The sequence below is a fragment of the Jaculus jaculus genome, chromosome 5 (assembly GCF_020740685.1).
Source record: "Jaculus jaculus isolate mJacJac1 chromosome 5, mJacJac1.mat.Y.cur, whole genome shotgun sequence".
NCBI classification, from domain to species: Eukaryota; Metazoa; Chordata; class Mammalia; order Rodentia; family Dipodidae; genus Jaculus; species Jaculus jaculus.
The window spans coordinates 45,483,570-45,511,139 of record NC_059106.1 but is presented as its reverse complement, the minus strand read 5'-3'; the positions used below and the strand labels follow the sequence as shown (position 1 = coordinate 45,511,139).

General features: G+C 49.5%; 1 protein-coding gene across 1 annotated transcript in view; it reads left to right on the top strand.

Moving 5' to 3' along the window:
- The window catches only part of C5H1orf127 (chromosome 5 C1orf127 homolog), a 32,602-nt gene extending 6,441 nt beyond the window's left edge, over positions 1–26,161 (top strand). Inside the window, exons 3-12 of the mRNA XM_045149076.1 lie at positions 1,628–1,752; positions 3,171–3,314; positions 10,463–10,501; positions 13,087–13,224; positions 13,718–13,802; positions 15,095–15,291; positions 15,540–15,663; positions 23,050–23,234; positions 25,270–25,898; positions 26,113–26,161. Coding sequence (XP_045005011.1) covers positions 1,628–1,752; positions 3,171–3,314; positions 10,463–10,501; positions 13,087–13,224; positions 13,718–13,802; positions 15,095–15,291; positions 15,540–15,663; positions 23,050–23,234; positions 25,270–25,898; positions 26,113–26,161 — 1,715 coding nt within the window. The remainder of the gene's footprint in view (positions 1–1,627; positions 1,753–3,170; positions 3,315–10,462; positions 10,502–13,086; positions 13,225–13,717; positions 13,803–15,094; positions 15,292–15,539; positions 15,664–23,049; positions 23,235–25,269; positions 25,899–26,112) is intronic.
- Positions 26,162–27,570: the final 1,409 nt, after the last annotated feature.

The window sequence follows — 27,570 nt, the reverse complement described above, 5'->3', positions numbered from 1 at the left end:
CTGTTCAGCCTGGGCTAAAGTGAGATCCTACCTCAGGAAAACAAAACAAAACAAACAAACAAAAAAAAAAAAAAAAAAAAAGCAGGGCTGGAGAGATGGCTTAGCGGTTAAGCGCTTGCCTGTGAAGCCTAAGGACCCCGGTTGGAGGCTCGGTTCCCCAGGTCCCACGTTAGCCAGATGCACAAGGGGCGCACGCGTCTGGAGTTCGTTTGCAGAGGCTGGAAGTCCTGGCGCGCCCATTCTCTCTCTCTCCCTCTATCTGTCTTTCTCTCTGTGTCTGTCGCTCTCAAATAAATAAAATTAAAAATTAAAAAAAAAAAAAAAAAAACAAAAGCAAGCATAATAATTACAGAAAGAGAGGAAGTCCAAAGATAATGAAAACTACCCCCATCCCTCTACTCAGTGATGTCCCTCTTTGCATTTTTACCCAACAATTGTTTACCAAGAGCCCCCCACTCCCCAGATGCAGCATAAAGAGCTAGGAATATGGTGATGATTGGAACAGCCAGGTATTCCTGATGCCATGGAGCTGACGTTTGAGTGGAAGGCAATAGACTATGTGTATAAGTCAGATCTGGCCAGTTACCTCCGTCGATTAAAGCACGAGGCTAGTGTCAGTTCCATAGCAGGCGAGGCAGTAACTGGGTGCTTCAAAAAGGGACAAGAATAAGAGGGCAGTGATGGGGCTGAGGAGATGGTTTAGCGGTTAAGGCACTTGCCTGCAAAGCCTAAGGACCCATGTTCGATTCCCCAGAACCCATGTAAGCCTGACGCACAAGGTGGCACATGCTTCTGGAGTTTGTTTGCAGTGGCTAGGGGCTTTGGAGTGCCCATTCTCCCTCGATCTGCCTTTCTGTCTCTCTCTCAAATAAATAAATAAATAAATATTATTTTTAATATTTTTTTTATTTGAGAAAAAGAGAGATGGAGGGAGAGGGAGAGAATGGATGCATCAGGGCTTTTAGCTACTGCAAATGAGCTCCAGACGCATGCACTACTTTATGCATCTGGCTCACTTGGGTCCCGGGGAATCGAACCTGGGTTCTTTGGCTTTGCAGGCAAGTGCCTTAACCTCTAAGCCATCTGTCCAGCCCAATAAAATAAAAAAAAAAATACAAAAAGAGGATGATGATGGTGGAGGCTTCATTGACAAGGGGGCTTTACATAAAGACTTGAAGGTGGTTACAGGTAGGGCAAAGGCCCTGAGGCAAGAGGTTTGAGAAATAGGAAGACAGGTGTGGCTGGGGCAGAGGGAGAGAGGTACAGACATGAAAGAGGAGGTCAGGAGGACCCAGGAGAGGTCATCGGATGCAGGCTTGAACAGGACTTTGCGGGCTGCTGGAGGAAGGAGACAGTGCAGGAGAGGAAGCAGGAGATGAAAGAGAGAGGAGGCGGCTGCAGCCAGGGCTCAGAGTTGGGGGAGAGGGTGTCTGCATATGCGTTGAGGGCAGAACCAGCTGACTTCCTGCTGGTCTACCCCTCCCCAGGTCTCTCTCTACTCCTGCTGTTCTCTCCCACACCAGGGCAAGTGCTTCTGGAAAGAGTGGCTCTCACTCTGTGTCTGGGTTCTGCTGCTTCTGCCCTCATCAGAGAAGCGACCTCAATCATTGCCCCCTTCTCATCACAGGCACCCTGAGGGCCCCTGGCCATCTGGATGCTCTTCTTGACGAATGTGGCTACCTCCTGCACCGGGTCCCTGAGGGTGACTTTGTCTTCCGAGCTCTGTACTCAGCCTGCTTTGTGCAGAAGGAGGTACGTTCGAGAAGCTGGTTTTCGGTGCTGGGGTTTAGAACCCAGGGCCTCCTGCATACTAGGTAAGTGCTCAGCCACTGAGGGTAGAGGCCTACTGTTCCTCTTCCTTCTCTCCTCACCCCCTCTCTGATTGCTCCTCCCACCCACCCCTACATGCCTGCCTCAGGCACCCATTGGTCTAGCCCAGGTTGACCTGGAATTCACTGTGTAGTCTCAGGCTAGCCTCATACTCACAGTGCTGGGATTAAAGGCATGTGCCACCATGCCTGGCCTGATATATCTTGAAGCTTTACCTTGTCCTCAGAGTTGGACATCTTGTGCCTAGTCACTGGAATGGAACATGTCTTCTGCTTAGTCACTCATTCCACTAAACAGCCGTCTCCTCTGTAAGGTGGGAATAAGGGAGCTTCTTCTTCCCTTTTCTTTTCTTTCTTTGGGGGGTTTGAGTTTCGAGGTAGGGTCTCGCTCTAGCTCAGGCTGACCTGGAGGAGTTCAGGGCCACCCTGAGACTCCATAGTGAATTTCAGGTCAGCCTGGGCTAGAGGGAGACCCTACCTCAACCCCCCCCCCCAAAAAAAAAGAGAAAAAAAAGGGATTTCACAATGTCATCTCATCCTCTTATCTCTGCCTCCTGAGTGCTGGGATTAAAGATGTGTGCCACCACGCCCAGCTTTTCTTTTCTTTTTTTAATATTTTATTTATTTATTTGAGAGAGTGAAAGAGGCAAGTAGAAAGAGAGAGAATGGGTGCACCAGGGCTTCTAGTCACTGCAAATGAACTCCAGACATATGCCACCTTGTGCATCTGGTTTATGTGGGTATTGGGGAATTAAACCTAGGTCCTTCGGCTTCACATGCAAGTGCCTAAACCATTAAGCCTTTTCTCCAGACCCTTTGTATTGCTTTTATGAGACAGGGTCTCACCGTAGCCCAGGATGACCTGGAGTTCACCCTGTAGCCTCAGGATATCCTCAAATTCATGACAATCCTCCTACCTCAGCTTCCACAGTGCTGGAATTAGAGGCACGAGCCATCATGCTGAGTTTATAAGGGAGTTTCATACAGGACACTTGTGAGGGTCAAAGGAGACAGGGTAATAGCAAGTGTTTGTTCCCTATCTGGGGTGAGCAGATACAGTAGCTGTTCTGTCCAATCACCCATGACCTTGAAATGCACAGTAGTCCCCAGTCCCGATCCCCCCCACCCCACTGGTAGATACTGAGCTGCCCATCCCAGAACCTGGATGGGGGTCCTAGCCCCTGCTGCCCTTTGAGTTCTGTCTTATCCCTGTCATATGACCCGCTTCTAGGAGGTTCACATGAATCATATTTGCTGTGAACAGTTGCTGACCTATAATTGTAGCCTATTAACTGTGTTTCCTTTTTTCATTTACACATATGAATTTTGCTCTACTTCCAGAAAGCAAATTACAGGTTGGAAATCAGGATATTTCGAAAAGGGGCAAAAAGGTTGGAGCAGAGTGATGGCTACATAATGAAGTGTCCTGTGGTCATGTCAAGGCTGGTCCAACAGAGTGTCCACTGCGGCCCCACAGTCATGCAGGTAATGGGAAGGCCTGGGAGACAGCGGGGCGTCACAAGCTAGCTTCTCTCCATAGGCCCAGGTGGGTGGCTGTGGCTCCTGAGCCTCAGGACATGGTCCAGCAGAGGAGGCAGCTGGAGGAGGGACAGAGTGGCATCATTCTTGATAGACATTCATGGGTGTTGGTGAGTGCCAGATTCCACTAGGTTTTTGTTTGAATAATGAGGAATGAACTAAGATAAAAGGTGCATGAAGGTTACAAGTCTCTGAAGTAGAGCTCTTAGTGTCCCATCATGCATCTGGGTGGTCACTAAAACACTAAAGTTGCCTCGTTGTGTTGTTTTCTTTGGATTAGGAAAGGTTAGTAGTTTGGATCATTTATTTGTGTGTGTGTGTGAGGGTGGTATGCCAGGGCCTCTTACAAACAAACACCAGATACTTGTGCTGCTTTTTGCATCCGTCTTATGTGGGTAGCTTGGGAACTGAATCTGGGCTGTCAATCATTGCAAGAAAACAGCTTTAGCTGGGCGAGGTGGCGCACACCCTTAATCCCAGCACTCAAGAGGCACAGGCAGGAGGATGGCCATGAGTTCGAGGCCATCCTGAGACTACATAATGTATTCTAGGTCAGCCTGAGCTAGAGTGAAACCCTACCTTGAAAAAACAAAAAGATAAAAAAATACAAATAATAATAAATAATAATAGTAATGAAAAGAAAGTACCTTTAACTGCTGAGCCATCTTCCTAGCCCTTAGATCCTCCTTTTTTTTTTTTTTTTTTTCAAGGTAGGGTCTCACTCTAGCCATGGTTGACCTGGAATTCACTATGTAGTCTCAGGGTGGCCTCGAACTCATGGTGATCTTCCCAATTCTGCCTTCTAAGTGCTGGGATTTAAGGCGTGTGCCACCACACCTGGCTGGATCCTTCTTTTTAACCTGGGTCAAGTCAAAGAATCGTAGATCTCAGGCCTGGGGGTATGGCTCAGTGGTAGAGCGCTTGCCTGGCTTGTGAGATGTCCTGGGTTCCATCTCTGGCAATCGGGTGGGAGGACTGGGTGTGCGATGTGACATTTCGGGTGTAATGTCATCGCTGGAAAGAACAGAGACTCCAGCTGTGTGCTCTTACATTGCGTGGGGGTCTTCTTGGTGTCAGGTTTCTCTGTAGCCCTGGGAGCAAAAGGAGACTTGGCTGAGAGGGAGAGGGTTTCGAACGCACAGCAGAAATGAGTATGCCAGATGGAGGAATCAGTAAAGAGCTTAACTCAAAGTCTTCGTTTCCTCAACACATGCTCACATCTCCTAGCTCTGTGCTGGGCATGGGTACAGCTGCCTTGCAATTTTTTAAACATTTAAAAAAAAATTTTTTTTAAACTTTTTTTTTTTAATTTATTTATTTGAGAGCGACAGACACAGAGAGAAAGACAGATAGAGGGAGAGAGAGAGAATGTGCGCGCCAGGGCTTCCAGCCTCTGCAAACGAACTCCAGACGCGTGCGCCCCTTGTGCATCTGGCTAACATGGGACCTGGGAAACTGAGCCTGGAACCGGGGTTCTTAGGCTTCACAGGCAAGCGCTTAACCGCTAAGCCATCTCTCCAGCCCAACATTTAAAAATTTTAATACATTAATTTTTTTTTGCTTTTCGGTACTATGAGTAGAACCCAAATCTTTGTATATGCTAGGCAAGCCTGTACAGCCGAGCCACGCCCCCAGCTCCTCCTTGGTTGACTCTAGGCAGGCACACAGGTAAACCACACTTCTAGGCTCTCACTGGGCATTACAAGCAGAGCCTCAATCTCTGAGCCACCTTATTGGCTGATTCTAGGCAGGCACTCTCTCCCAGCCCCTGGCTCACCTCACCTGCATAGAAATCCAGAGGGTACAGACCAGACGAAGCAGGGCAAGGGGACACTCGCTGAGGTCCTGCAGCTGCATAGGACAGAGCTGAGCTGTCATGAACTCTAAAGCTTTGGGGAGTCTGTGGCCAGCTGAGGCAGGTTCAGCCCCCTCCCCAAACCCAACGAGGGGCACTGCCACGCGACTCTTGCTCCACTGTGCCAGAGTTTCCGTGTTTTGAAGAGAAACGGGAAATTTATAATTGCATATGAAATGTCATTTGGGTTGGGGGAGTAGCTCAGAGGTACAGTGTTTGCTAGCACCGTGAGGCTTCCATCCTTAGCAATGGGGAAAAAAGTTCACCAAAACTTCGTAAATACTGCACCTGTTTCTCTCTGTTTTACTCCTTAAATAAATACATAAATTTCTTTCTTTCTATCTTTTTATTTATGAGAAAATAAGAGAAAGAAAGAGGCAGAGAGAATGGATGTGCCAGGGCCTCTAGGCGCTGTAAATGAACTCTAGACACATGCACCACTTTGTGCATCTGACTTTATGCGGGTGCTGGGAAATTGAACCGGGATCCTTAGATTTCGCAGACAAGCGCTTTAAACGCTGAGCAATGTCTTCAGCCCAATCTATCTTTTTTAAAAAAGAAAAAAACAAGCCGGGTGTGGTGGCGCACACCTTTAATCCTAGCACTTGGGAGGCAGAGGTAAGAGGATCGCCGTGAGTTCAAAGCCATCCTGAGACTACATAGTGAATTCCAGGTCAGCCTGGGCTACAGCGAGACCCTACTTTGAAAAACAAAAACAAAACAAAAATCCTAAAAAACCAAACTGCTGAATTTGGGTTGAGGGCACAAGGAAGAAAAAAACAAGAAAGGAGGAAAGAACATAAGAGGAAGGGAGGAGAAAAGAGAAGGAAGAGGAGGAGACTGGAGGGAAAAGGCTGCTAATGACAGCCATTCATTTAATAAGCATTTATTAGGCACCTAATGTATGTCAGGCAGTGCACATGGCTACAAGGTCAGATCTGAACAGAACATAAACCCTTTCCTAGAGAAGTGCACAGTGTTTCATTCTCATCTGGTATAGGTTCCCTGAAGAGTCCCTTGCACCTCTGCTCAGGGACAGAGCTCTGTGCTTGCTTCTTGCTGTCTTGACTGAAATTCTCTACTTCTCAACCTTAAGGAGCAGGGGCTGAGGCAGGTTGGTCTTCTCTGCTCACCAGCATTTTAAAAATATTTTTTGTGCTGGGCGTGGTAGCGCACACCTTTAATCCCAGTACTCAGGAGGCAGAGGTAGGAGGATCTCTGTGAGTTGGAGGCCACCCTGAGACTACATAGTGAATTCCAGGTTAGCCTGAGCTAGAGTGAGACCCTACCTCAAACCCCCCCCCCAAATTTTTTTTTTTTAGTGTGTGTGTGTGTGTGTGTGTGTGTGTGCATGTTCGTGTGTGAGTGCAGGTGTGCACATCAAGGAGTACATGTGGAGGTCGTTTAGGTTGGTCCTCACCTGCCACCTCATTTGAGGCAGGATTTTTCAACCTGGACTCTGGCTTGGCTGTTTTTTTTTTCTGGATTCAACTGGAGCTTCTGGGAAATTCTTCTATTATCATCTTCCAGTCTGACCATCAGTGTCAGCATGCTGGGATCACAGAAGCCCACCACTGCATCTGGCTTTTGATGTGGGGTCTGAGGATTGAACTGAGCTTGAACAGTAACGGCTTTATCCACTGAGCCATCTCTCTAGCCCAACCACCAGCATTTGTACTTTAACTTTTGTTTTTAATATATATATATATATATATATATACATACATATATATATATATGTATATATATATATATATATATATATATATATATATATATATATATATATTGGTTTTGTGAGGTAGGGTTTCACTCTAGCCCAGGCTCACCTGGAATTTACTATGGAGTCTCAGGGTGACCTTGAACTCACAGCGGTCCTAACTCTGCCTCCCGAGTGCTGGGATTAAAAGCGTGTGCCACCAGGCCCGGCAAACTTTTGTTATTAAATATATCTATTTATGGGAGAGAATGAATAGGTGTGCCAGAGCCTCTTGTCACTGCAAATAAACTCCAGATGCTAGCACCACTTTGTGCCTCTGGCTTTAAATGAGTGCTGGGGAATTGAACCCCAGCATGCGGACTTTGCAAGCAAGTGCCTTTAACTGCTGAGCCATCTCCCCAGCCTCCCACCAGCATCTTAACTTTTTATTGACAACTTCCATAAATATAGATGATATACCATGATCATTCCCCTCCCAATATTTCCCTTTTGCCCTCCCAAATTCCTCCTCTCCTGAATCACCTTCTTTCCAATTAGTCTCTCTTCTATTTTAATAGATGTCATCATTTATTTGTTTCCTGTTATGAAGGTCTTATGTAGGTAGCATCAGCTACTGTGAGGTCATGAATATCAAGGCCACTTTGTGTCTGGATGACAGCATTGTAAGCCCTCCTCCCCTTCCTTTGGCTCTTACATTCTTTCCACCACCTCTTTTGCAACGGTCCTGAGCCTTGGAGGGTGTGATAGTGATGTCTCAGTGATGAATACTCCACTGTCACTTCTTCTCAGCACTTTGGCCATTTTTTTTTTGAGCCTCCTCAGTGGCCATTACTATCTGAAAAGAGAAGCTTCTCTAACCAAAAGAAAGCATAGCATTAACATATGGGCATAAACATAAGGGCAGTTTGGTGGTCATAATATTTACATTTAGCCAGACAACAATAGTAGTTTCCTGCTTAGGGCTTATGACCACCTCAGCCATAGGCTTTGACTAAGTTTTCAGTACTAGGTAGGAATTCCCTCCCATGGAGCAGGCTGCAAATCCAATCAGAGAGCAATCGGTTTCTCCTAAAGCAGATGTATTGCCATTTCACAAGGTGGTATTCTTAGCCTGGCTGGCCAGCCAGAAAGCTTGCAGGGTCCGCTGCTGGTTAACACCTGTGATGATTTTTCTCCTCCCAAAGGCTGCGACCTGCATAGCTCTTTCCAGCAACCCGACAGCTAGTCAAGAGGGAGGGAGAGGCTTCCGGCTCAGCTCCAGCTTGGTTCCCATCAGCATTTTTAATGTCCCACTGCAGCATACTAGGCCCGGTGTTGGTGCTCTTGAGTTGCAGGCCTCTGCCTAGGACCTCCAACATTGCCTTTTGGGTCAGTCCAGGGGTGGTCCTTTCTACCTCTGCACTGGGCCTGTAATTCTTGCATCGGCCACCAGGGGGCCAGTGCTGCCGGTGTCACACCGCAGAGGGCCACAGTCCTGAGAAAAACAGAACTGGCCTTTAAACCTAGCACTTGGGAGACAGGTAGGAGCTCTCTGTAGTTTGAGGCCAGCGTGAGACTAATTCCAGGTCAGTCTGGACTACGGTGAGACCATACCTTGAAAAAAGAAAAAAGAAAACAGAAAAAAAAAAAGCAGACTAACCTCTAACCAAGCCAGGTTTACCCCTGTTGCCCTCCCTAGAAGCCCAGATGCCTGGAACCCCAGTGTCCTTCACCAGTGAAGGCATTGCAGCCTCCCGGGCCCCACACCCCTTGCCAGAGTCGAACCGGATTTGGCACTGGTGACAGACAAGTCTTGGCTGTCCCAGCCTCCCTCCATCCCCCTCCCCATTGGAGAACCTCATCGAATTGACTGATTCATTCCTGGTGACTTCTGCAGCCGCCGCTTCCGTGGCTGCACCTTGAACTTGCATTAAGTTTTAATTAAAGCCCGTTACACCAGCCTTGCCCTTGGCTAAATGCAGCTGTGGGCACAGGGCACATAGATATTTAATACTCTGCCTCTCCCTGCTGATGGCGCAGGGTGCCCAAGGGTGTACCCTAGCCGTGCCCTGCTCGCAGCGATCCGCCAGCTCACTTAAGTGTGCCCACAGGCCCCGAGCGGGAAGCTGCGCAATAACTATTCATTGCCCTGGGTTAAGTGTGCCCAGGGGCACCCGTAAACTCAATGCAGTGATTAGCGATTGCTCCCAGGGAAGGCTACCAGAGGTCCTGACGAATGTCCACGGGCCCTAAATATAGCCTGCGCTTGGCCACTTAAAGGGCACCGTGTGTTTGGGTTGCGCATCTGATCACATCTTCTTTGCACAGAATTGTTCCCTCTGTGAAAGCTCAGCCTCTGGGCGCACCACCTTCCTGCATGTTGCCAGAGGGGGACTGAGGCACGGAGACAGGGCTGACCCACAGCTCACCAACCCTCAAGCATCGTCCTTCACTCCTTCCTCTCTGCTCCCATGTGAAGGCGGTACTTCCAAGCCAGGGAAAATTACAGGTCTCACCGGACAGGCTGCTTTGTGGGCTGTGCTGAGCCTATGGGCAACAGGGACCTGGCAGGGAGGGCTCTCTGCAGCCGAGAGCAGGAGTTCTGGGGGGCAGTGACAAGACTGAGGGGCCACCCCTCAGCCCCATTGAATCCCCATTCTGTCTATGCAGGGAAAGGGGGTACGGCCTTGGGTGAAGGAATTGTCAAAGCCCATTAGTCTCTTTGACCTAGGCAACCCCGCTTTTTACAGAATGGGTGAAGGGAGGCACCTCTATGGGTCTATAACTCTGCCCTGGGCCTCCACCTCCCTGCCCAGGTCTGTAGTAAAGGGAAAAGTCTGGGTTGGGTGTGTGTGGGGGTGGCGGGAGGGTAGGCGTTGGTGTCAGTGGAAGGGTGAGAGGACAGCTGGGTGTGGTGACACTGTCTGAGAAGGGGTTCAGAGAGGACATCTGCCCACACCATCCCCTGGGCCCTAACTTGTGTGACGGGCAAAGGGAGAACAGCATCTTTGCACGAGATGGCAGCAGGGCTCAGGTGCAGTGGGGGACCAGCTGTCCTTGATTGCTTGGGGTCGTTCTGATTTTAGTATTGAAAGTTTCACATGGGGAGAACCTGGCGTAGTTGGGTCCCCTAAGCACAGTGTCATTGATGAGCACGGCGGCGTAAAGCACTCTCTCCCCCTTTCATTATTAGAGGGTATGGGAGAAAGAAAACCCGAGTCCACCATGTCCCGAACAGCCACGTTTATGCCAGGCACACCCGCTCTCAGCCTCACCAGCTGCGCTCTACACTCCAGCTGCCCCACTGGCCCAGCCCAGGGCAGCAGTTGAGGTGGTGACATTTCCTTGGTCTGTTGACACTCGAGTCCCAGAACATAAATGATTTTCTTGTCTTAATGAGCAAACAAGAGGGCCTGCATGGCTCTCTCACAGGCCTCCTGCTGCGGTAATTGCTGTGCTCCGGGGCTCGGGCAGAAGTGCTGGCTTGCTCCCCTTGGCTTACAGCTTGCCAGGAGATGTTTCTTCCTCTCTGTTCGGCAGGTCTCCCGGCCCTTGCCTCCGAGGAATGACGGTGGACAGGTAGGTGAGGCAGGAGCAACCTTCCAGAAGGTTCTGCCCGGTCCTGTGCTCATGGACGCTCTGAAGCAGGAGGTTGTCACTGTCATGGTGCTCCTGTGGAGTGGACAGTACCAATGCTTGTGGGCCCAGGTCTTGGTGGAGGCTACAACTTCTGCTTGGTGCCCTGGATGCGCAGGACTGAGGACCTCAGAGAGGAATCTCAAGGAGACCCTGCTCAGGGTCAGGGGAGAGCTGGAATCTTCTGGATTTTCCCATGTGCTGATTCTCTCTACAAGATCCCCAAGGGCAGGAGCCTGTTCCTTTGCAAGGTCACCCATTCCCATAGTGCACAGCTGTCCTCCAGCCCCACTTTTTTAAAGAGAACATTTTATTTTTAAAAATTATTTTATTTATTTATTTGAGAGAGAGAGAGAGAGAGAGAGAGAGAGAGAAAATGGGTGCACCAGAGCCTCCAGTCACTGCACACAAACTCTAGAGATGTGCACCCCCTTGTACATTTGGCTTACATGGGTCCTGGGGAATTGAACCTGGATCCTTTGGCTTTGCTGGCAAGGACCTTAACTACTATGCCGACTCTCCAGTCCCATTGGATACAGGGTTTCATGTAGCCCAAACTGGCCTTGAACTTCTGATCTTTCTGCCTCTGCCTCCCAAGTGATGGGATTATAGGCATGTATCACCATATGCTGAGGTTTAAAGTCAGGACTTTGTGTACGTTGGGCAAGAAATATACTGAGTTATATCCCTACCCTTCCCTCCACTTTTTTAGTTTTTTTTTTTTTTTTTTTTTTTTTTTTTTTGTGGGCTCTACTCTAGCCCAGGCTGACCTGGAACTCACTTTGTAGGTCTAGGCTGGCCTCAAATTCAGAGTGATCTTTCTACCTCAGCCTGCCAAATGTTGAGATTAAAGGAGTGTATATCACAACACACCCAGTCCCTTCCCCCACCACTGTTTTTGGACTCAGGATCTTTGTTTATTATTTATTTATATTTATATTTATATTTATTTGAGAGCAACAGAGAGAGGAAGAGAAGGCAGAGAGAGAGGGGGGAGGTGAATGGGCACATCAGGGCCTCCAGCCACTGCAAACGAACTCCAGGTGCATGTGCCACTTTGTGCATCTGGCTTAAGTGGGTCCTGGGGAATTGAGCCTCAAACCAGGGTCCTTAAAACTTCACAGGCAAGCATTTAACTGCTAAGTCATCTCTCTGGCCCCAGGACTCAGGGACTTTGTATGTAGGCCAGATTGGCCTCAAATTCACAAAAATCTTCCTCACTCAGCTCCCCAAGTGCTAGGATTATGGGCACAAACCACTATGCTTAGTTCCTACTTTTCCTTCTGCTAACCCTGGTGTTTCTGCAGCCACCTGGGAGGAGCTGGTCCTTTCTCTACCGCATCTGTCACTTTCTCATTCCTGGGACACGATACCTGACCAGCGGCAGCTTTTGGAAGGAAAAGGTTGAAGTTGGCGTAGGCTTCCAAGGGGAAGTTCACCGCGGTGGGCAAGGCATGGCAGGAGCAGGAAGCTGGAGGCGTACTGTCACTCCAGCAGGCAGGAAGTAGAGAGAGTGATGGCTGTTGCACGCTTGGCCAGCTTTCTTTTCATGCAGCCCAGGATCCCAGCCTGTGGGGTGGTGCTGTCCACAGTTAGGGTGGATCCTCCCACCTCATCTAATGGAATGTAGATAGGTAAGGCCGGGGATTTGCTTCCAAGGTGATTCTGAATTCTGTCGCGAGCAAAACCACAGGTTAACTGTCACACCTCCTTCACCTCGCTTTGAGTCTTTGGAGTCCTCAATCCTAAATTCCTCCTGCCAGTCCTGGGATGGGAGCTGGGTGCTCCTCCCTGCACCTTTCCCATCACCAGTCACCTTCTTTTTTTTTTCCCCCGAAGTAGGGTCTCGCTCTAGTCCAGGCTGACCTGGAATTCACTATGTGTCCTCAAACTCATGGTGATCCTCCTACCTCTGCCTCCCAAGTGCTGGGATTAAAGGCGGGTGCCACCATGCCCTGTGGACCAGTCATCAGTTTTTATGCAAGACTCTATTGCCAAGATGGGAGTGGTGGCATACGCCTTTAATCCCCATGCTGAGATAAGAGGCTAAGATAGGAGGATCACGATGAGTTTCAGGTCAGCTTGGACTACTGAGTACATTCCAGGACAGCCTGGACTAGAGTGAGACCATGCCTAAAAAAATAAATAAAAGACTCTTATTGACAAAGTCCCATTAAAAGGTGGCAAACAGAACCCAGGACAGGATGCCCGTTGTCCCTGGCCTGGGTCAGGATATGGGCTGAGTGGGTGCTGGGAAGTTAGGGGCATGGTACATTCATTCCTTCAGCCACAATGTGTGTCTTTCTACTCTAAGTGCCCCTACATATGTCTGCTGCTCCAAAGTATGAGGGTGCCAATGTCCCTAAGTGACTGCCACCCTGCCCCTTGGCCAGCCCATCCTTTCCATGGCTCTGTCACCTTCCTGTGTATCCTTCTTCCCCTTGCCCACTCCAAGTACTCATTCTCCTTGATCTTGAGCAAATGTGCCCTTCCTGGCCACACGGATTGTGACTGTATCCTATCACCAGACCCCATGGCTGCTGTCCTTCCGAGGGGAGCTGGTGGCTTCTCTGGAGGATGCTAGCCTGATGGGATTGGATGTGGACGTCAATGCCACCACGATCACCATCCGACATCCGAGACAAGACCTTCTTCAGAGGCAGGAGGTCAGTGGTGGACAGCTGGGCCTACCAGGCTGGAGAGCTCTCCAGCTTGACATCTAAATGAGCCCTTTGCCCCCCGTGTAGTGCCGATTCACGTGTCCACCTGCGAGACTGGACAGATTTAGGCAGGCGCCTCTGAAAATTGGGCCCCATTAGCACAAAGTGCTCGGCTCTGCAGATGAAGGGTTCTGGCAATCATGTATTCAGCGCGTCCTGATCATGGTGGCAGGAGCGTAATTACCGTCTCTTTAAATAGCCGAAAGTTGCCGGGTAAGAGAAGACGGCTCACATGACATTTGCTCTGAGCTAAAAATATCCCGGCTAAATAATATTTCCTGGTTACACTGGAGCCATAGGCCCTGGCCTGGGCTCTGTGACTCTACGGACTTGGTCCAGAGACTAGCTGGAGGGAGGTGGGTAGGATGCTTGTGGAGGGAGCATGGCTCTGGAAGGAGCAGTTTAGAAGCCACAGGGAATCCTCCTGCCTCCCCACCAGGTGCGGAACACCTCCCTGGAGCTCCTGCCGCTCTGGCTGGTGAGCGGCTACCATGCCTACTCCTTTGAGGCTACGTGCCCACCCGGTAAGACCCGGGAGCTCCCTAGTGCTCATCAGTGTTGGTTGCTCCTGTGTCCCCGGGTTCCTCCCTCTCCTGCATACCTTATGCCTTCTGCCCACTTCGCCTCTCCTCTTCTTAGCCCCAACCTTGGCCAAGAACTGCTGAAATCCACCAAGAGAAGTTTGCTTTTGCTGGAAGGTGTGTGGGAGTAGTCTGGGAGGTGAACGGAGAGCAGAATTATCTACTGGAGGCTGCGGATCTTGGATGTGGGAACTCCTGGGATTCCCAAGATAGGTTCCACAGGCCCTCAGGACAATATGGGAGAGGGTTTGCAACTTTCACCGGCTGCTCAGAGCTCTGGGATCTGACAATAGACACCTCATTTAGACTATGTATGCAGTAATGATCTTGTTAAGCTTGGAGGTGACACCCTTGCAGTATGCCTGATGCAACATAAAGAGGCCAGAAATCTCAAAACACGCTTCTGACCTCCAGGGAATTCAAATTCTAAAGAACTCAGTATGCAAGTTAGTTAGATCAAAGGCTTCGTCCTGTGGGGGTAGATCAGAGATGACTAACACTTCACATTTTGTGTAGAAATGGTTATCGTGGAGATAAGTTTCAGAATGAGGTCTCTGGGGGAGTTTTGAATGTTGGAGATGGCCTCGCCAAGTTTACATACAATCCCCTTCCTTATGCCTAATACTTGAAACCCCTTTATTTGGAGACAGATGCTTTCATTTAGCAACTGCAGAGCTGGTGACAAATGTCCCCATGAGAGAGGACTGTCACAATGAAACTCTTGCTAAAGTGTAAACAACTGATAGGAGCTGTGTTCCTTAGATTTTTTTTTTTAAAGTTTTTCGAGGTAGGGTTTCATTTTAGCCCAGGCTGACCTGGAATTCACTAGGTAGTCTCAGGCTGGCCTTGAACTCACGGCGATCCTCCTTCCTCTGCCTCCTGAGTGCTGGGATTAAAGGCGTGCGCCAGCACGCCCGGCTTCCAAGAGCTGTGTTTCTTAAGAGCAGCTTTGGTTAATGGAAGGGGCACCAAGCTAGGTCACTGAAGCTGATGGTAGTCTTGGCAGAGACAGGTTGCTCCTGGCATCTGCTTTTTTCTTGGGCCTTCTGGAATGGTAGTATACTCTGGGGCTTGGGGATGGCCTTTTTGCCCCCCTCCCCCTTCATCCATGTAGCCAAGTTCCAGCCCCAGCAGGAAACGTAGGACACTCTCACCAATTCCAATAGTTTTCAAGGCATGACCCCTGGCTGAGACCTGCAAATGGGTCTCTGTGTTATGTGTCACTCCCATTCCAGCGTCAGCCCAGCCAGAGTCGGAGGTCTTTATTCACATTCCCAGGCAGAGACTGGGTCTGGTCAAAAGAGGGTCCCACATTGAGGAGATCTTGAGCCTCAGATTCCTCCGTGTGCATCAGTCTAACATCTTCACGGTGACCAAGGACAGGGATTTTGTGGTCATCGGCATCCCTGCTGCAGGACTGCTCCAGTTTCAGGTAAGTATCCTGGTGACATCCTTCTGAGGTGCCTTACTTGTTGGACTACTGATACCACTCAGGTACCAGAAACATGGAGAGCCCTGCTCCTGCGATCTGCTGGTCTGCGGGGCTGGCTGGGAGCGAGTGAGCCTCACCACACAGATCCCTGAGTCCCAGCGCTGATGCTAAGGTGGCCCCAGGGAAGGATAGCCACAGGACATGGGAGGCACCTTGTTTCATGCCACTCATGCCTTGTTGCCCCACAGCCATGCCAGGGAGCTGAAGGAGCCTCCGGGACACAAGCTTTCTACAGAGTAGACGTGAGCTTGGGATTTGCAGAGGCAGTCGCCCCGGTACGCTGGATGGTGGAGAACGTCTTCCAGTGTGTGGGTAAGTGAGAAACCCAGAGCATATGTCAGCCGGTGACAGGCAAACAAGTGCTTTACCTGGCCCTGGGGTTCTTGTACCTATGATGGTGTTTCTGAGCCGGAGAAGTCCCACATTCAACCAGATGGATGATAGTGTCAGACATACTGGCTGGAGTTGGCATGAGAAAAAGAGGCATAGAGACTTAGTTGTAGTGACAAGATCCTTGACTGTGGGAAGGAAATGGGGAAGAGGAAGGAGTCGGGGGGGGGGGGTGGCGTTAACTCAACTGAGCTGAGTGCCTTGGTGAAATTGTTCATCTTGTTTAGCCTCAGAGAATTTTATTATTTATTTACTTTTTGGAGACAGGGTCTCATCATGTATACCAGGCTGGCCTTGAACTCTTTTTTTTTTTTTGAGGTAGGGTTTCACTCTAGTCCAGGCTGACCTGGGATTCACTATGTAGTCTCAGGGTGGCCTCGAACTCACGGTGATCCTCCTACCTCTGCCTCCACACCACCACACCCAGAGGCCTCGAACTCTTGATCCACCTGTCTCTACTTCAGAGTATTGGAATTGCAGACCTATGCCACCATGCCCAGTTTGTGCAGTGCTGGGGACAGAATGCAGGGCTTTGTGTAGGCTAGGCAAGCCAGCTAAACCTCCAGCCCCAGCTTCCGTGTGGAGCATGAGAGTTCCAGCACTCGTCTCAAGGACTGGGAGAGAAGTTGGTGACTCTGGAGGGCCCCTGGCACAGGACGAGCCATTTCCGTTTTGATCTGCCCAACTGTCTGTGTGGGCTCTAGTTCCTCCGGTCACTTCATGCATCCGATTCTTTGGCAAAGAGCCCTCCCCAGTGCAATGCATCCTAAGCCCAAAGGGAGCCATCCTGTAAACATGGTGCGTGTGCTGTGTGCCGGAACGCTGGGCCCGTGTCTTGAAGGGGGTTTTCAGTGAAAGCCCGGCTACCAGACAACCTGGTATTCACACATGCAAAACCACCAGGAGCAAAACCCGTTCAATAGAGCACGAGGAAATACACATAATTCACAAATGATGTCGATCACTTTCATCTTAGACTTCCTAACTGTCCTCAATAGAAGACAGACGCGAAGGAGATTTAACTCAGATGTTAATAGCGCAAGAATGCCCTGTTACCAGGATATGATGTTTCGGTGCTGCATAAAAATGTAATTATATTCAGAACTATATTTAAAGATTAAAAGGGGGACTGCCTACCACATCTAGCCCCAAATTCAGAATTAGAAACAAAGGGAAAGGCAGGATTGGGGGAGGGTGGTGGGTGAATTCTAACAGTCTGCTAAAAATGGAAATATTTCTCGAAAGTTTTTACACATTTCGGCTGTTTTTGTTTTAACAGTTTCCTGCAGGAACGAAATTGATTTTGGAAAGTAAGGGATGGAACTTTATCCAACAGTCAGTTAGGGAGCACTTGCCACATGAGGTTTGGGTAAGAGAAGAGGCCATTCAACCAGGTCCCTTGCTCCTTGGCAGTCTGGAAGGGGAGATTAGAGATGTCTAGAGAATCTCAGAAGGGTTGAAGATATAGGTCAGTGGTAGAGCATTTGCCTCCCATGTGTGACGCAAAACAAAACAACAACAAAACAACCAATAATAATAAGTATGAAGAGAGAGAGAGAAACTGGGCGTGAGGGTACAGACCTTTAAACCCAGCACTCAGGAAGCTGGGGTAGGAAGATGGCTGTAAGTTCAAGGCCAGCCTGGGACTATAGAGTGAATTCCAGGTCAGCTTGGGCTAGAGGGAGAGTGAGAGCCTACCTTGAAAATGAAGAAATCCCTGTGAAAGGCAGGTGGGCTTGAGAGGCATGCTAGGGATGAGATGGACTTTGTCCTGGGCTCTGAAGGGGGGTAGGTACGTTCCTCATAGGCAGATAATGAATAAGACACAAAAATAGCAACAGCAATAAAGACATTTTAGAAATGCCTTTGTTTTTTGGCCTCCCTGGAAAGATTTACACAGGGAAAGAATGTTCTCTTTCTGGTTTTATTAATTTAATATCAACAGCCGGAATGAATCTCTCCCTTCCCTGGTTCCCCAGTGCACCTTCTCTGTAACTCCTCTGCAGATTCTAGATCTTTCTGTTCTTATTATAGTTACTGCTGCGTTTGCCTGTCTCTCCCTGTAGTCTGAATGCCTTGGTAATCAGAGGCTGTTTCTTGTGTCTTCTCTGGCCTTACCCTGATGTCTTACCCTTGGTAAGCCCTTAATAAGCACTTGTTGGACCAAATTCTCACTAGGACTTTAAAAATTATTTATTTATTTGAGAGTGACAGAGAGATAAAGAGGCAGGGCGAGAGGGGGGGGGGGGTGGGAAGAGAGAAAGAAAGAATAGGCCCAGTAGGGCCTCCAGACACTGAAAATGAGCTCCAGATGCATGTGCCATGTTGTGCATCTGGCTTACATGGGTACTAGGGAATCCAGCCTCGAACCGGGGTCCTTAGGTTTCACAGGCAAGCACTTAACCGCTAAGCCATCTCTCTAGCCCCCACTAGGACTTTTTTTTTAAAATTTTTTTTTAAATTTATTTATTTGAGAGCAACAGACACGGAGAGAAAGACAGATAGAGGGAGAGAGAGAGAATGGGCGCGCCAGGGCTTCCAGCCTCTGCAAATGAACTCCAGACGCGTGCGCCCCCTTGTGCATCTGGCTAACGTGGGACCTGGGGAACCGAGCCTCAAACCGGGGTCCTTAGGCTTCAGAGGCAAGCGCTTAACCGCCAAGCCATCTCTCCAGCCCCCACTAGGACTTTTTACAGAACGATTTAGACTGGGAACAGTTTTTTCTTTCCTAAATGTGTGACTACTGAGTTGGAATATGAGCAGACTGCCTACATGTTATCTGGTTACAGATTGTTTTTTCCTATCTCCCTCCTCTCCTGCCAGACAAGCCGTTATGAACAAGACACCTCTGAACTGTTTCAGGTGGCGGCTGTTGCAAGGAGTAAGCGGAGGAAATGGCATGAGAAACCTGCTCCAGAAGAGCAACCTGGGGAGGGAGGGTTAGCTGCACTTGTCTTTACCTTTTAATATTTACTTGAGGGGGGGGGAACAAAGATGCAGATGGAGAGAGAGAGAAAAAAAAAAAAAGCAAAGTGGCAGACGGAGAGAGAGAATGAATGTGCTAGAGCCTCTAGGCATTGCAAATGAACTCCAGATGCATATGGCACCATGTGTATGTGGCTTACATGGTTACTGAGGAATCGAACCTGGGTCCTTAGGCTTTGCAGGCAAGTGAATTAATCTCTAAGCCATTTCTCCAGCCCTGTCTTCACCTCTTTTTTTTTTTTTTTTTTTGGTTTTTCGAGGTAGGGTCTCACTCTGGCTCAGGCTGACCTGGAATTCACTATGTAGTCTCAGGGTGCCCTCAAACTCTTGGCGATCCTCCTACCTCTGCCTTCCTAGTGCTGGGATTAAAGGCATGTGCCACCACGCCCAGCTTGTCTTCACCTTTTAAAGTGCAGGGCAGACATGGAACTGTTCCTAGGGATCATACAAGAAGTGGGTAAGGAAGTCAAGAGTCCAGGAGTAGGATGATAAGTAACAAAGCCAAATATAAGACCCCATAAGGAACCTGGGGAAATCTGGAAGTAAGTTCAAGGCTAGCCTGGGTCTACAGAGGGAGACCCCTCTAAAGACAGCAGCCTTGGGGCTGGAGAGATGGCTTAGCAGTAAGGCATTTGCCTGCAAAGCCAAAGGTTCCCGGTCCAATTCTCCAGGACCCACGAAAGCCAGATGTACAAGGGGGTGCATGCATCTGGAGTTCATTTGCAGTGGTTAAGGCCCTGGCATGCCCATTCTCTCTCTCTCAAATAAATAAATAAATGAAATGAAAAGAAAAAAAGGCAGCAGCCTTATTTCATTGGCACTGGGTCTGTCCAGGAGGTTCCTACCTTCTAGGGAGGTAGGCCACAGTGGCCACATTTTCTCATTTTCCATGAGAAGCTGACTTTATAAAAACTGCTTTAGCAGTTAAGGACCCATGTTCCAGTCCCCAGATCCCACGTGAGCCATATGCACAAGGTGACACATGTGCAAGGTTGTCCATGGGCCAAGGGGGAACACGTGTCTGGAGTTCGATTATAGTGGCTGGAGGCCCTGGCCTTTCTTTCTCTCACTCTCACCTTATTTTTGCTCTCTCTCATAAAAAATGTCAGCCTGTTGGGCTTTCCTCAATAAAATGGAATGGAGTGGAGTGGAGCGGGGTGGGATGGGATGGGATGGAATGGAATGGAATAGAATAGAATAGAATAAAAAACAAAACTAACCTGGTATGGTGGTACATACCTTTAATTCCAGCACTCAGGAGGCAGAGGTAGGAGGATCACTGTGAGTTCAAGGCCACCCTGAGATTCCAGGTCAGCCTGGACTAGAGTGAAACCCTACCTCGAAAAACCAAAAATTAAGTAAATAATAAAATAACATTAAAACTGCTTTAAGGGTTGGGAGATAGCTCAGCTGGTAAGAGCACTTGCCACAAGAATGAGGTTCTGAGAGTTTCTGAGACTGCTTGAGTTCGATTCCCCAAGACCCATCATAAATAACTGGTGGTGTAGCCACAAGTATGTGATTACCCAGCCATATGGGGGCAGGGGAGACTGAGGACTTCCTGGAGTCCTCAGAGATTTGGTCTCAAAGAAATACACAGATAAGGGAAAGAGGAAGGACACCAGACATACTATCTGCATATACCGCGTATTATGTGCAGACACCACACACACACACCTGAAACAGCAGACAAAACTGCTCTAATAGCCAGTGAGATGACTCATACCTGTAATCTACAGATAAGGAAGATGAGTCAGAGGATCCTGGTGAGGTTGAGGCCAGCCTGTGCTACACAGGGTGGTTGAGGTGGGCCTGGGTTACAGTATGAGAACCTTTCTCAAAAAACAGCAGTAGGGGCTGGAGGGATGGCATAGTGATTAAGGCATTTGCCTGCAAAGCCAAAGGACCCAGATTCTATTCCCCAGGACCTACTTAGCCAGATGCACAAGGTGGTACATGTGTCTGGAGTTTGTTTGTAGTGGCTGGAGGCCCTGGTGCACCCATTTTTCCTCTCTCTCTCTCTCTGTCAAATAAATAAGTTAAAAAAAAAAAAACAAAACAGCAACATGGCTGCAGAGATTTCTTGGTGATTAGGGCACTTGTCTGCAATGCCTAACAACCTGGGTTTGATTCCCCGGTACCCATGTGCATCTGGAGTTCACTTGCAGTGGTAAGAGACACTGATGTGCCCATTCTTGCTTTCTCTCTCTCTGTGTGTATGTTTCTTTTTGCAAATAAATAAATAAATGCAGCCACAAAGGGCTGGGGAGATGGCTTAACAGCTAAAGGTGCTTGATTGCAAAGCCTGCTGGCCTGGGTTTTGATTCCCCAGCACCCTCGTAAAGCCAGATGCACAAAGTGGCACATGTATCTGGAATTCATCTACAATGGCAGGAGGCCCTGGAGCACCCATACTCTCTCTCTGCTAGTAAATAAATAAAAAAAATTAAAAATAGCAACAAAAAATCCCAAAGGAAACAAACAAAACCAAAACAACCACCACAATAAAAATGCATTAAAAGGGTGGGGGGAAGGGCTGGAGAGATGGCTTAGCCGTTAAGCGCTTGCCTGTGAAGCCTAAGTATCCTGGTTCGAGGCTCGGTTCCCCAGGTCCCACGTTAGCCAGATGCACAAGGGGGCACACGTGTCTGGAGTTTGTTTGCAGAGGCTGGAAGCCCTGGCGCGCCCATTCTCTCTCTCCCTCTATCTGTCTTTCTCTCTGTGTCTGTCGCTCTCAAATAAATAAATAAAAATAAAATAAAATAAAAAATAAAAAAGGGTGGGGGGATGCTAGAGATATGCCTGAGTGGTTAAGATGCTTGCCAGCAAAGCCAAAGGACCCAGGTTTGATTCTTCAGTACCCATTTGAGAGAAGAGCAAGCGAGCAAGAAAGAGAGAGAGAGAGAGAGAATGGGCATGCCAGGGCCTCTAGCCACTGCAAACAAACTCCAGACAGACGAATGCGCCACCTTGTGCATCTGGCTTAACGTGGGTCCTAGAGAATCAAACCTGGAGAATCGAACCTGGATCCTTTGGCTTTGCAGGCAAACGCCTTAACCACTAAGCCATCTCTCCAGCCCCAATATAATACTTTTTTAAAAAACCAAAAAGCAGTTTAAAAGGGTGGGGCTCTAGCTCAGTGGTACAGCACTTGTCTAGCGTAAGTTAAGTTCCCAGTTTGATCTCTAGTGTCAAAAAACACAACACAACACAACACAACAAAACAAAAGAGCCAGCTGCTTGGGCCAAGTGTTGTAATACACACCTATATAATTTAATTTTAAAAACATATCTAGTGGGCTGAAGAGATGGCTCAGCAATTAAGGCATTTGCTTATAAAGCCTGGCAGCCTGGATTTGATTACCCAGTACCCACGTAAAGCTGAATGCACAAAGTGACACATGCATCTGGAGTTAGTTTGTAACGGCAAGAGGCACTGGTGCACCCATTCTCTCTCATTCTCTCTTTATCTGTCTCTATTTGCAAATAAATAAAAATATTTTTTAGCTGGGTGTGGTGGCACATGCCTTTAATCCCAGCTCTCTGGAGGCAGAGGTAGGAGAATCACTGTGAGTTTGAGGCCACCCTGAGACTATGTAGTGAATTCCCTGGGCTAGAGTGAAAACCTACCTTGAAAAAAAAAAAAAAAAAGAGGGGCTGGAGAGATGGATTCATTCATGTGTAGTGTTGAAACAATGTGCTCATTAACAATTCTCCCCTCCCACCCCCAAGCTGAGATTAAAGGTGTGTGCCACCATGCCTGGCCCATCTTATTATGATTTTGTTTTGGTTTTTGGTTTTTATTTTATTTTTATTTATTTATTTTTTTTGGTTTTCGAGGTAGAGTCTCACTCTAGCCCAGGCTGACCTGGAATTCACTATGTAATCTCAGGGTGGCCTTGAACTCATGGCGATCCTCCTACCTCTGCCTCCCGAGGGCTGGGATTAAAGGCGTGCGCCACCACGCCTGGCCTGGTTTTTGGTTTTTAAAGGTAGGGTCTCACTCTGGCCCAGGCTGACCTGGAATTCATTATGTAGTCTTGGGCTGGCCTTGAGTTCATGGTGATCCTCCTACCCTCTGCTTCCGGAGTGTGGGATTAAAGGTGTGCACCACCATGCCTGGCTCAAAAAAAATTTTTTTTAATACATCTAATATTTACACATTTTCTTCAGCTTGGAGGTCTGTGAAATTCAGCCATTTGGATACTCCTGATTCTAGTGATCTGCTCGGTAGGAAAGGAGATGTTCATGGTCTTTATGGCAGACACAGGGAAGGTTCTGCTTCCCTAGGGGGAAAGCTAACCTTTGCTTCTTTTCTGGAAGGTTCAGAAGAAGAGGCACCTGCCTCAACAGCCACATCGAGGACTGCTCTATCCTCCCCGTCCTCCGGACCTGAGGCCCCTCTAGCAGAAATGCCATTTCCTGCCTCTCCTGGGTTCCAGAACGCACAACTGACTGCTGGGGGGGAGCCTCCTAGGGACTTTGTGCCCGCTGAAGGGAAAGACAAGGCAAGTCCATGCTGTGTCTTCTGTCCACCCTTTTCCCCAAAGGTCTGATCTGCATGAGGCAGCGGTGGACTCAGGGGGGCCTGAGCCGTCTCACCACCGATCTTCCTAGCGGAGCCTCACCCTGACCCTATCCACATCTCCTCCTCACGGAATTCACAATGTTCCGCAGGGATAGAGAGCTCCCACCTGATGGCAGAAGCTTCGCGTCTGTCCTGCCTCATTTATGTCCTATCTGGGCCTTGAGTTATGATGGAAGGCAGCACTGTTAACAGTTACGTCCACAAATGGTAGGAAGAGGAACCAAAGCTCACCCCGACAGCCTGGTGGTGGGAGCCCTACAGCCAGACGAAAAAGCCTAGCCTGAGGTGGTAGCTCCTATTTCCTTCTCTGGACTGAGATCTTCAGGGTGACCAGAGCCCCTCTCTTCCCTCCTTCCTTCCCTCCCTCCCTCCCCCCTCCCTCCCTCCTTCCCTCCCTTCCTTCTCTCCTCTCTCCTTCTTTCCTCTTTCTTTTTCCTTCCTCCCTCCCTCCCTCCCTCCCTCCCTCCCTCCCTCCCTCCCTCCCTCCCTCTCTCCCTCCCTTCCTCCCTCCCTCCCTCCCTCCTTCCCTCCCTCCCTTCCTCTCTCTCTCTCTTTTGTGTGTGCAGGTACACACATGTGCACGTGTGTGTGGAGTCCAGAGGACTACTTTGGTTGTCATCCTCAGGAACACTCTCCCCCCGTCCCTTTCTGAGACAGGGTCTCTCATTGACCTGAAGCTCACCAATTAGGCTAGATTGAATGAGCAGTAAGCCCTAGGGATCCACTTGCCTCTGCCTCCCCAGTACTGGGATTGTGAGCACACCTCCATGCCCCATACTTTGTATGGGTATAGGAGACTGAATTCAGGTTTCATGGTTTGGAGAAAAGCACTTTATGGACTGAGCTATCTCCCCAGCCCACATATTCATATGTTTTTAAATTTTAATTTTTAAAAAAATATTTGATTTTTATTTATTTATTTGACAAAGAGAATGAGGCAGAGAGAAAGAGAGAGAGAGAGAGAGAGAGAGAGAGAGAGAGAGAGAGAGAGAGAGAATGGGTGCACTAGCACCTCCAGCCACTGCAGATGAACTCCAGACACATGCACCACCTGGTGTATCTGGCTAATGTGGGTACTGGGGAATTGAACCTGGGTCTTCTGGCTTTGCAAGTAGGTGCCTTAATTGCTAAGCCATCCTTCCAGCCCTAGTTTAAATTTAAAAAAAAATATTTTAAAAATTTTTTTCATTTATTTTTATTTACCTATTTGAGAGCAACAGACAGAGAGAAAAAGAGGCAGAGAGAGAGAGAGAGAGAATGGGCACGCCAGGGCCTCCAGCCACTGCAAATGAACTCCAGACGTGTGCACCCCCTTGTGCATCTGGCTAACGTGGGTCCTGAGGAATTGAGCCTCAAACTGGAGTCCTTAGGCTTCACAGGCAAGCGCTTAACCACTAAGCCATCTCTCCAGCCCTTAAAAAGTATTTTTATTTATTTATTTGACAAAGATAGACAGAGAGAGAAAGAGGCAGATAGAGAGAGAGGGAATGGGCATGCCAGGGCCTCCAGCCACTGCAAATGAACTCCAGACGCGTGCGCCCCCTTCTGCATCTGGCTTAGGTGGGTCCTGGGGAACCGAGCCTCGAACCGGGGTCCTTAGGCTTCACAGGCAAGCACTTAACCACTAAGCCATCTCTCCAACCCTAATTTTAAGTTTTGATGCATCTGGCTTACGTGGGTCCTGAGGAATTGAACCTGGGTCCTTAGGCATAGCAGGCAAACACCTTCTCTCCAGCCCACGTGCTGATTTTTTTTTTTTTTTTTCGAGATAGGGATTCTCTCACTCTAGCTCAGGCTGATCTGGAATTTACTATGTAATCTCAGGGTGGCCTCAAACTCACAGGATCCTCCTACCTTTGCCTCCCAAGTGCTAGGATTACAGGCATGCGCCACCACACCCGACTTCATGCTGATGTTTTTGATGCCTTTTCTCTCTCACTGTTCCCTCACTGTAGCAGGGACTGGAGCCATCCTTGAAAACCAGCAGACCTGAGAGAGCAACCTGGGCGGTCTCTACCTTCCTTTCCCCCAAAGTGATGCACGATCAGCGTGGTCCCCAGGATCTCCCAGAGAAAGCAGGCTTATCGACACCTCGCCAGACTTCAGCGGCACTCTTACCAGAGCCCATGGGAGCTGCTCGGGGCGGCCCTGGGCCCTCACAGCCAGTCTCTCTCACTCCCACTGCCTTGATCAAGCAGCAGTTCTCAGAAGTCCCCTCGCCTCCATTACCTGCCTGGAGGTTTGATGTGTCCAGAATACTCCTGAGCCCAGAGCTACCTGTTACCCCCAGTGAAGGTCTAGGAGCTCCGAGGGATGGGGAGGACTCAGCACAAACCCTAGGAAGTACCCTTCTGCTGGGAGGGTTGTCAGCGGGCGGTGTGGTGACAGCTGCACCCACTCTGGGGCAGCCTGCCCAGGTCAGTGAGGAATTCCAGCCACTGATGGGGGCCTGGGTGAGCAGTGTGACGGAAGAAGGGATGAGTTCTCCTCAGGCTCCTGGAATGCTGCAGGAAACATCCTCCACGGAGACGGCTGAGGGGCCCCAGCAGAATGATGGTGGTCCCTTCGAGGAGGGCATCAGAGGGCACTATCTCCCCAGGGCATTATCCCCAGGAGCAAGTCAGGACATGGGACTCCCCATCCTGCTGGGAATGGATGCCACATTTACCACCCCAAGAGGGAGTCAGCCAGACACCAGCCCCCCTCTGGAGAACTCAGAACCGGAGGACTCTGGGAGGCATAGGACGAGCCGGGCAGTTTCCCTGACAGCTAAGACCTCTATGACCTCCATCTCTAAGAAGCCGGAAACCTCATCTGCTGGAGCGTCAGATGGGACCCCAGAAATAGAGCCAGACCCCAAGTGGCCTGGGGGCTGGCACGAGCAGGGAGTTGCACCCACACCCAGCCCTCTACTTCCACATCCCCTAAACCCTTGGATTCCTAAAGAAACCACAGAGCCCAGCCCGGGTGAGCCCGGAACTCCCTTCCCTGCCCGTCAAAGGGCCTCTCTCCAGCTGGAGCCAATGGAGTCCACATTCACCCCCAGCCCTGAGAGTCGCCAGACTCCTGAGCTATAGCACATGGCAGACAGAGGGGACACTCTTAAAGGCGCTCCATGCTGACCCTCCTTGGGAAGTCGAGGTGAGTCATGGGAGTGCCAGGGGAGGGAAGTACAAAGGAGAGGGAAGACGCTTGGGTTTCCACACACAAAGGGGATGGGGGCAGGATGACAGCCACTGGCCTCCTTGCGCTGGCCTAGCCACATTTCAGGCCTGGTTTCACTATTAAAAGTGGTGAGGCAATGGGGCAGGGTGCAGACTGTGCAGCCAATCCCGCCAGTGCCTAGGGCTCAGGTCCCAGGGTCTCTGTACTCTTTGGCTGTGGAACCTAGGCGAAGCCCTATACCGTCTGTGCCTCTTTCCTGATCTCTTGAGCCGGGGAAAATATTAGTTCCTCTGCAATGGGCTGTTTCAGGGCTAACCAAAGAACGAACATAAAAATCTTGAGTGCAGAGCTCTGCTCAAGCATACTGGGAGCCCTAGAGCCATTCCCTCCCGTGGTCATTACTGCTGCTGGGCAGGCCAACCAGAGAAGCCGCACTGTGGCTCTCAAGACTCCTTAAGAGCATGGGCTGCTCTAGCTCTATGGGGGTGTATGACCTCCTTCCTGGCACTCCAGGGGGCCACGACCCCATGTCCCTAAAGGTTATGCTTGCTGCTTTCCTTTCTACTCACTACGCCCTCCGGTTTCCAGGGCAGCAGCTGGTACCGTGCTGACTCAGATCGCCTCTGTGAGCGACAATGACCCCAAGATGCCTGCTCCCAAGATTGCTGGCCCACGAGCCCCAAGCTGTGGCTGGGTGCGATGGCCCGAGTGGCTGGAACCACACTCAGTGCTTCCCCGGGAGGGCGATGCCCCACCCCCCGCCAGGCGGATCCTGGCCGTGGCTGGAAGTAGGGTTTGAAACGCAGCCAAGGAGAGGAGGCCAGCGGCAACGCCCGCCCGGAATGCGAACTAACTAAGTAAATAAATAAATAAATAATCAGGGTTGTCTTGGCTGATAAACGGTCCCTACCTCGAAGACGACTTCTCCCCCTGCGCGTCCCCCCCCCCACCTCCTTCCTCCTCCTCTGGGCAGATCCATCTCAGGCAAAAGCTTAATAGCCCCATTTAAGGCTTTTCCTTTTCACCACGGAATTGAGCTGCTCCTGCCATTACGAGGTTTTCAGCTTCTCTCTGAAATCAAATTACTGACT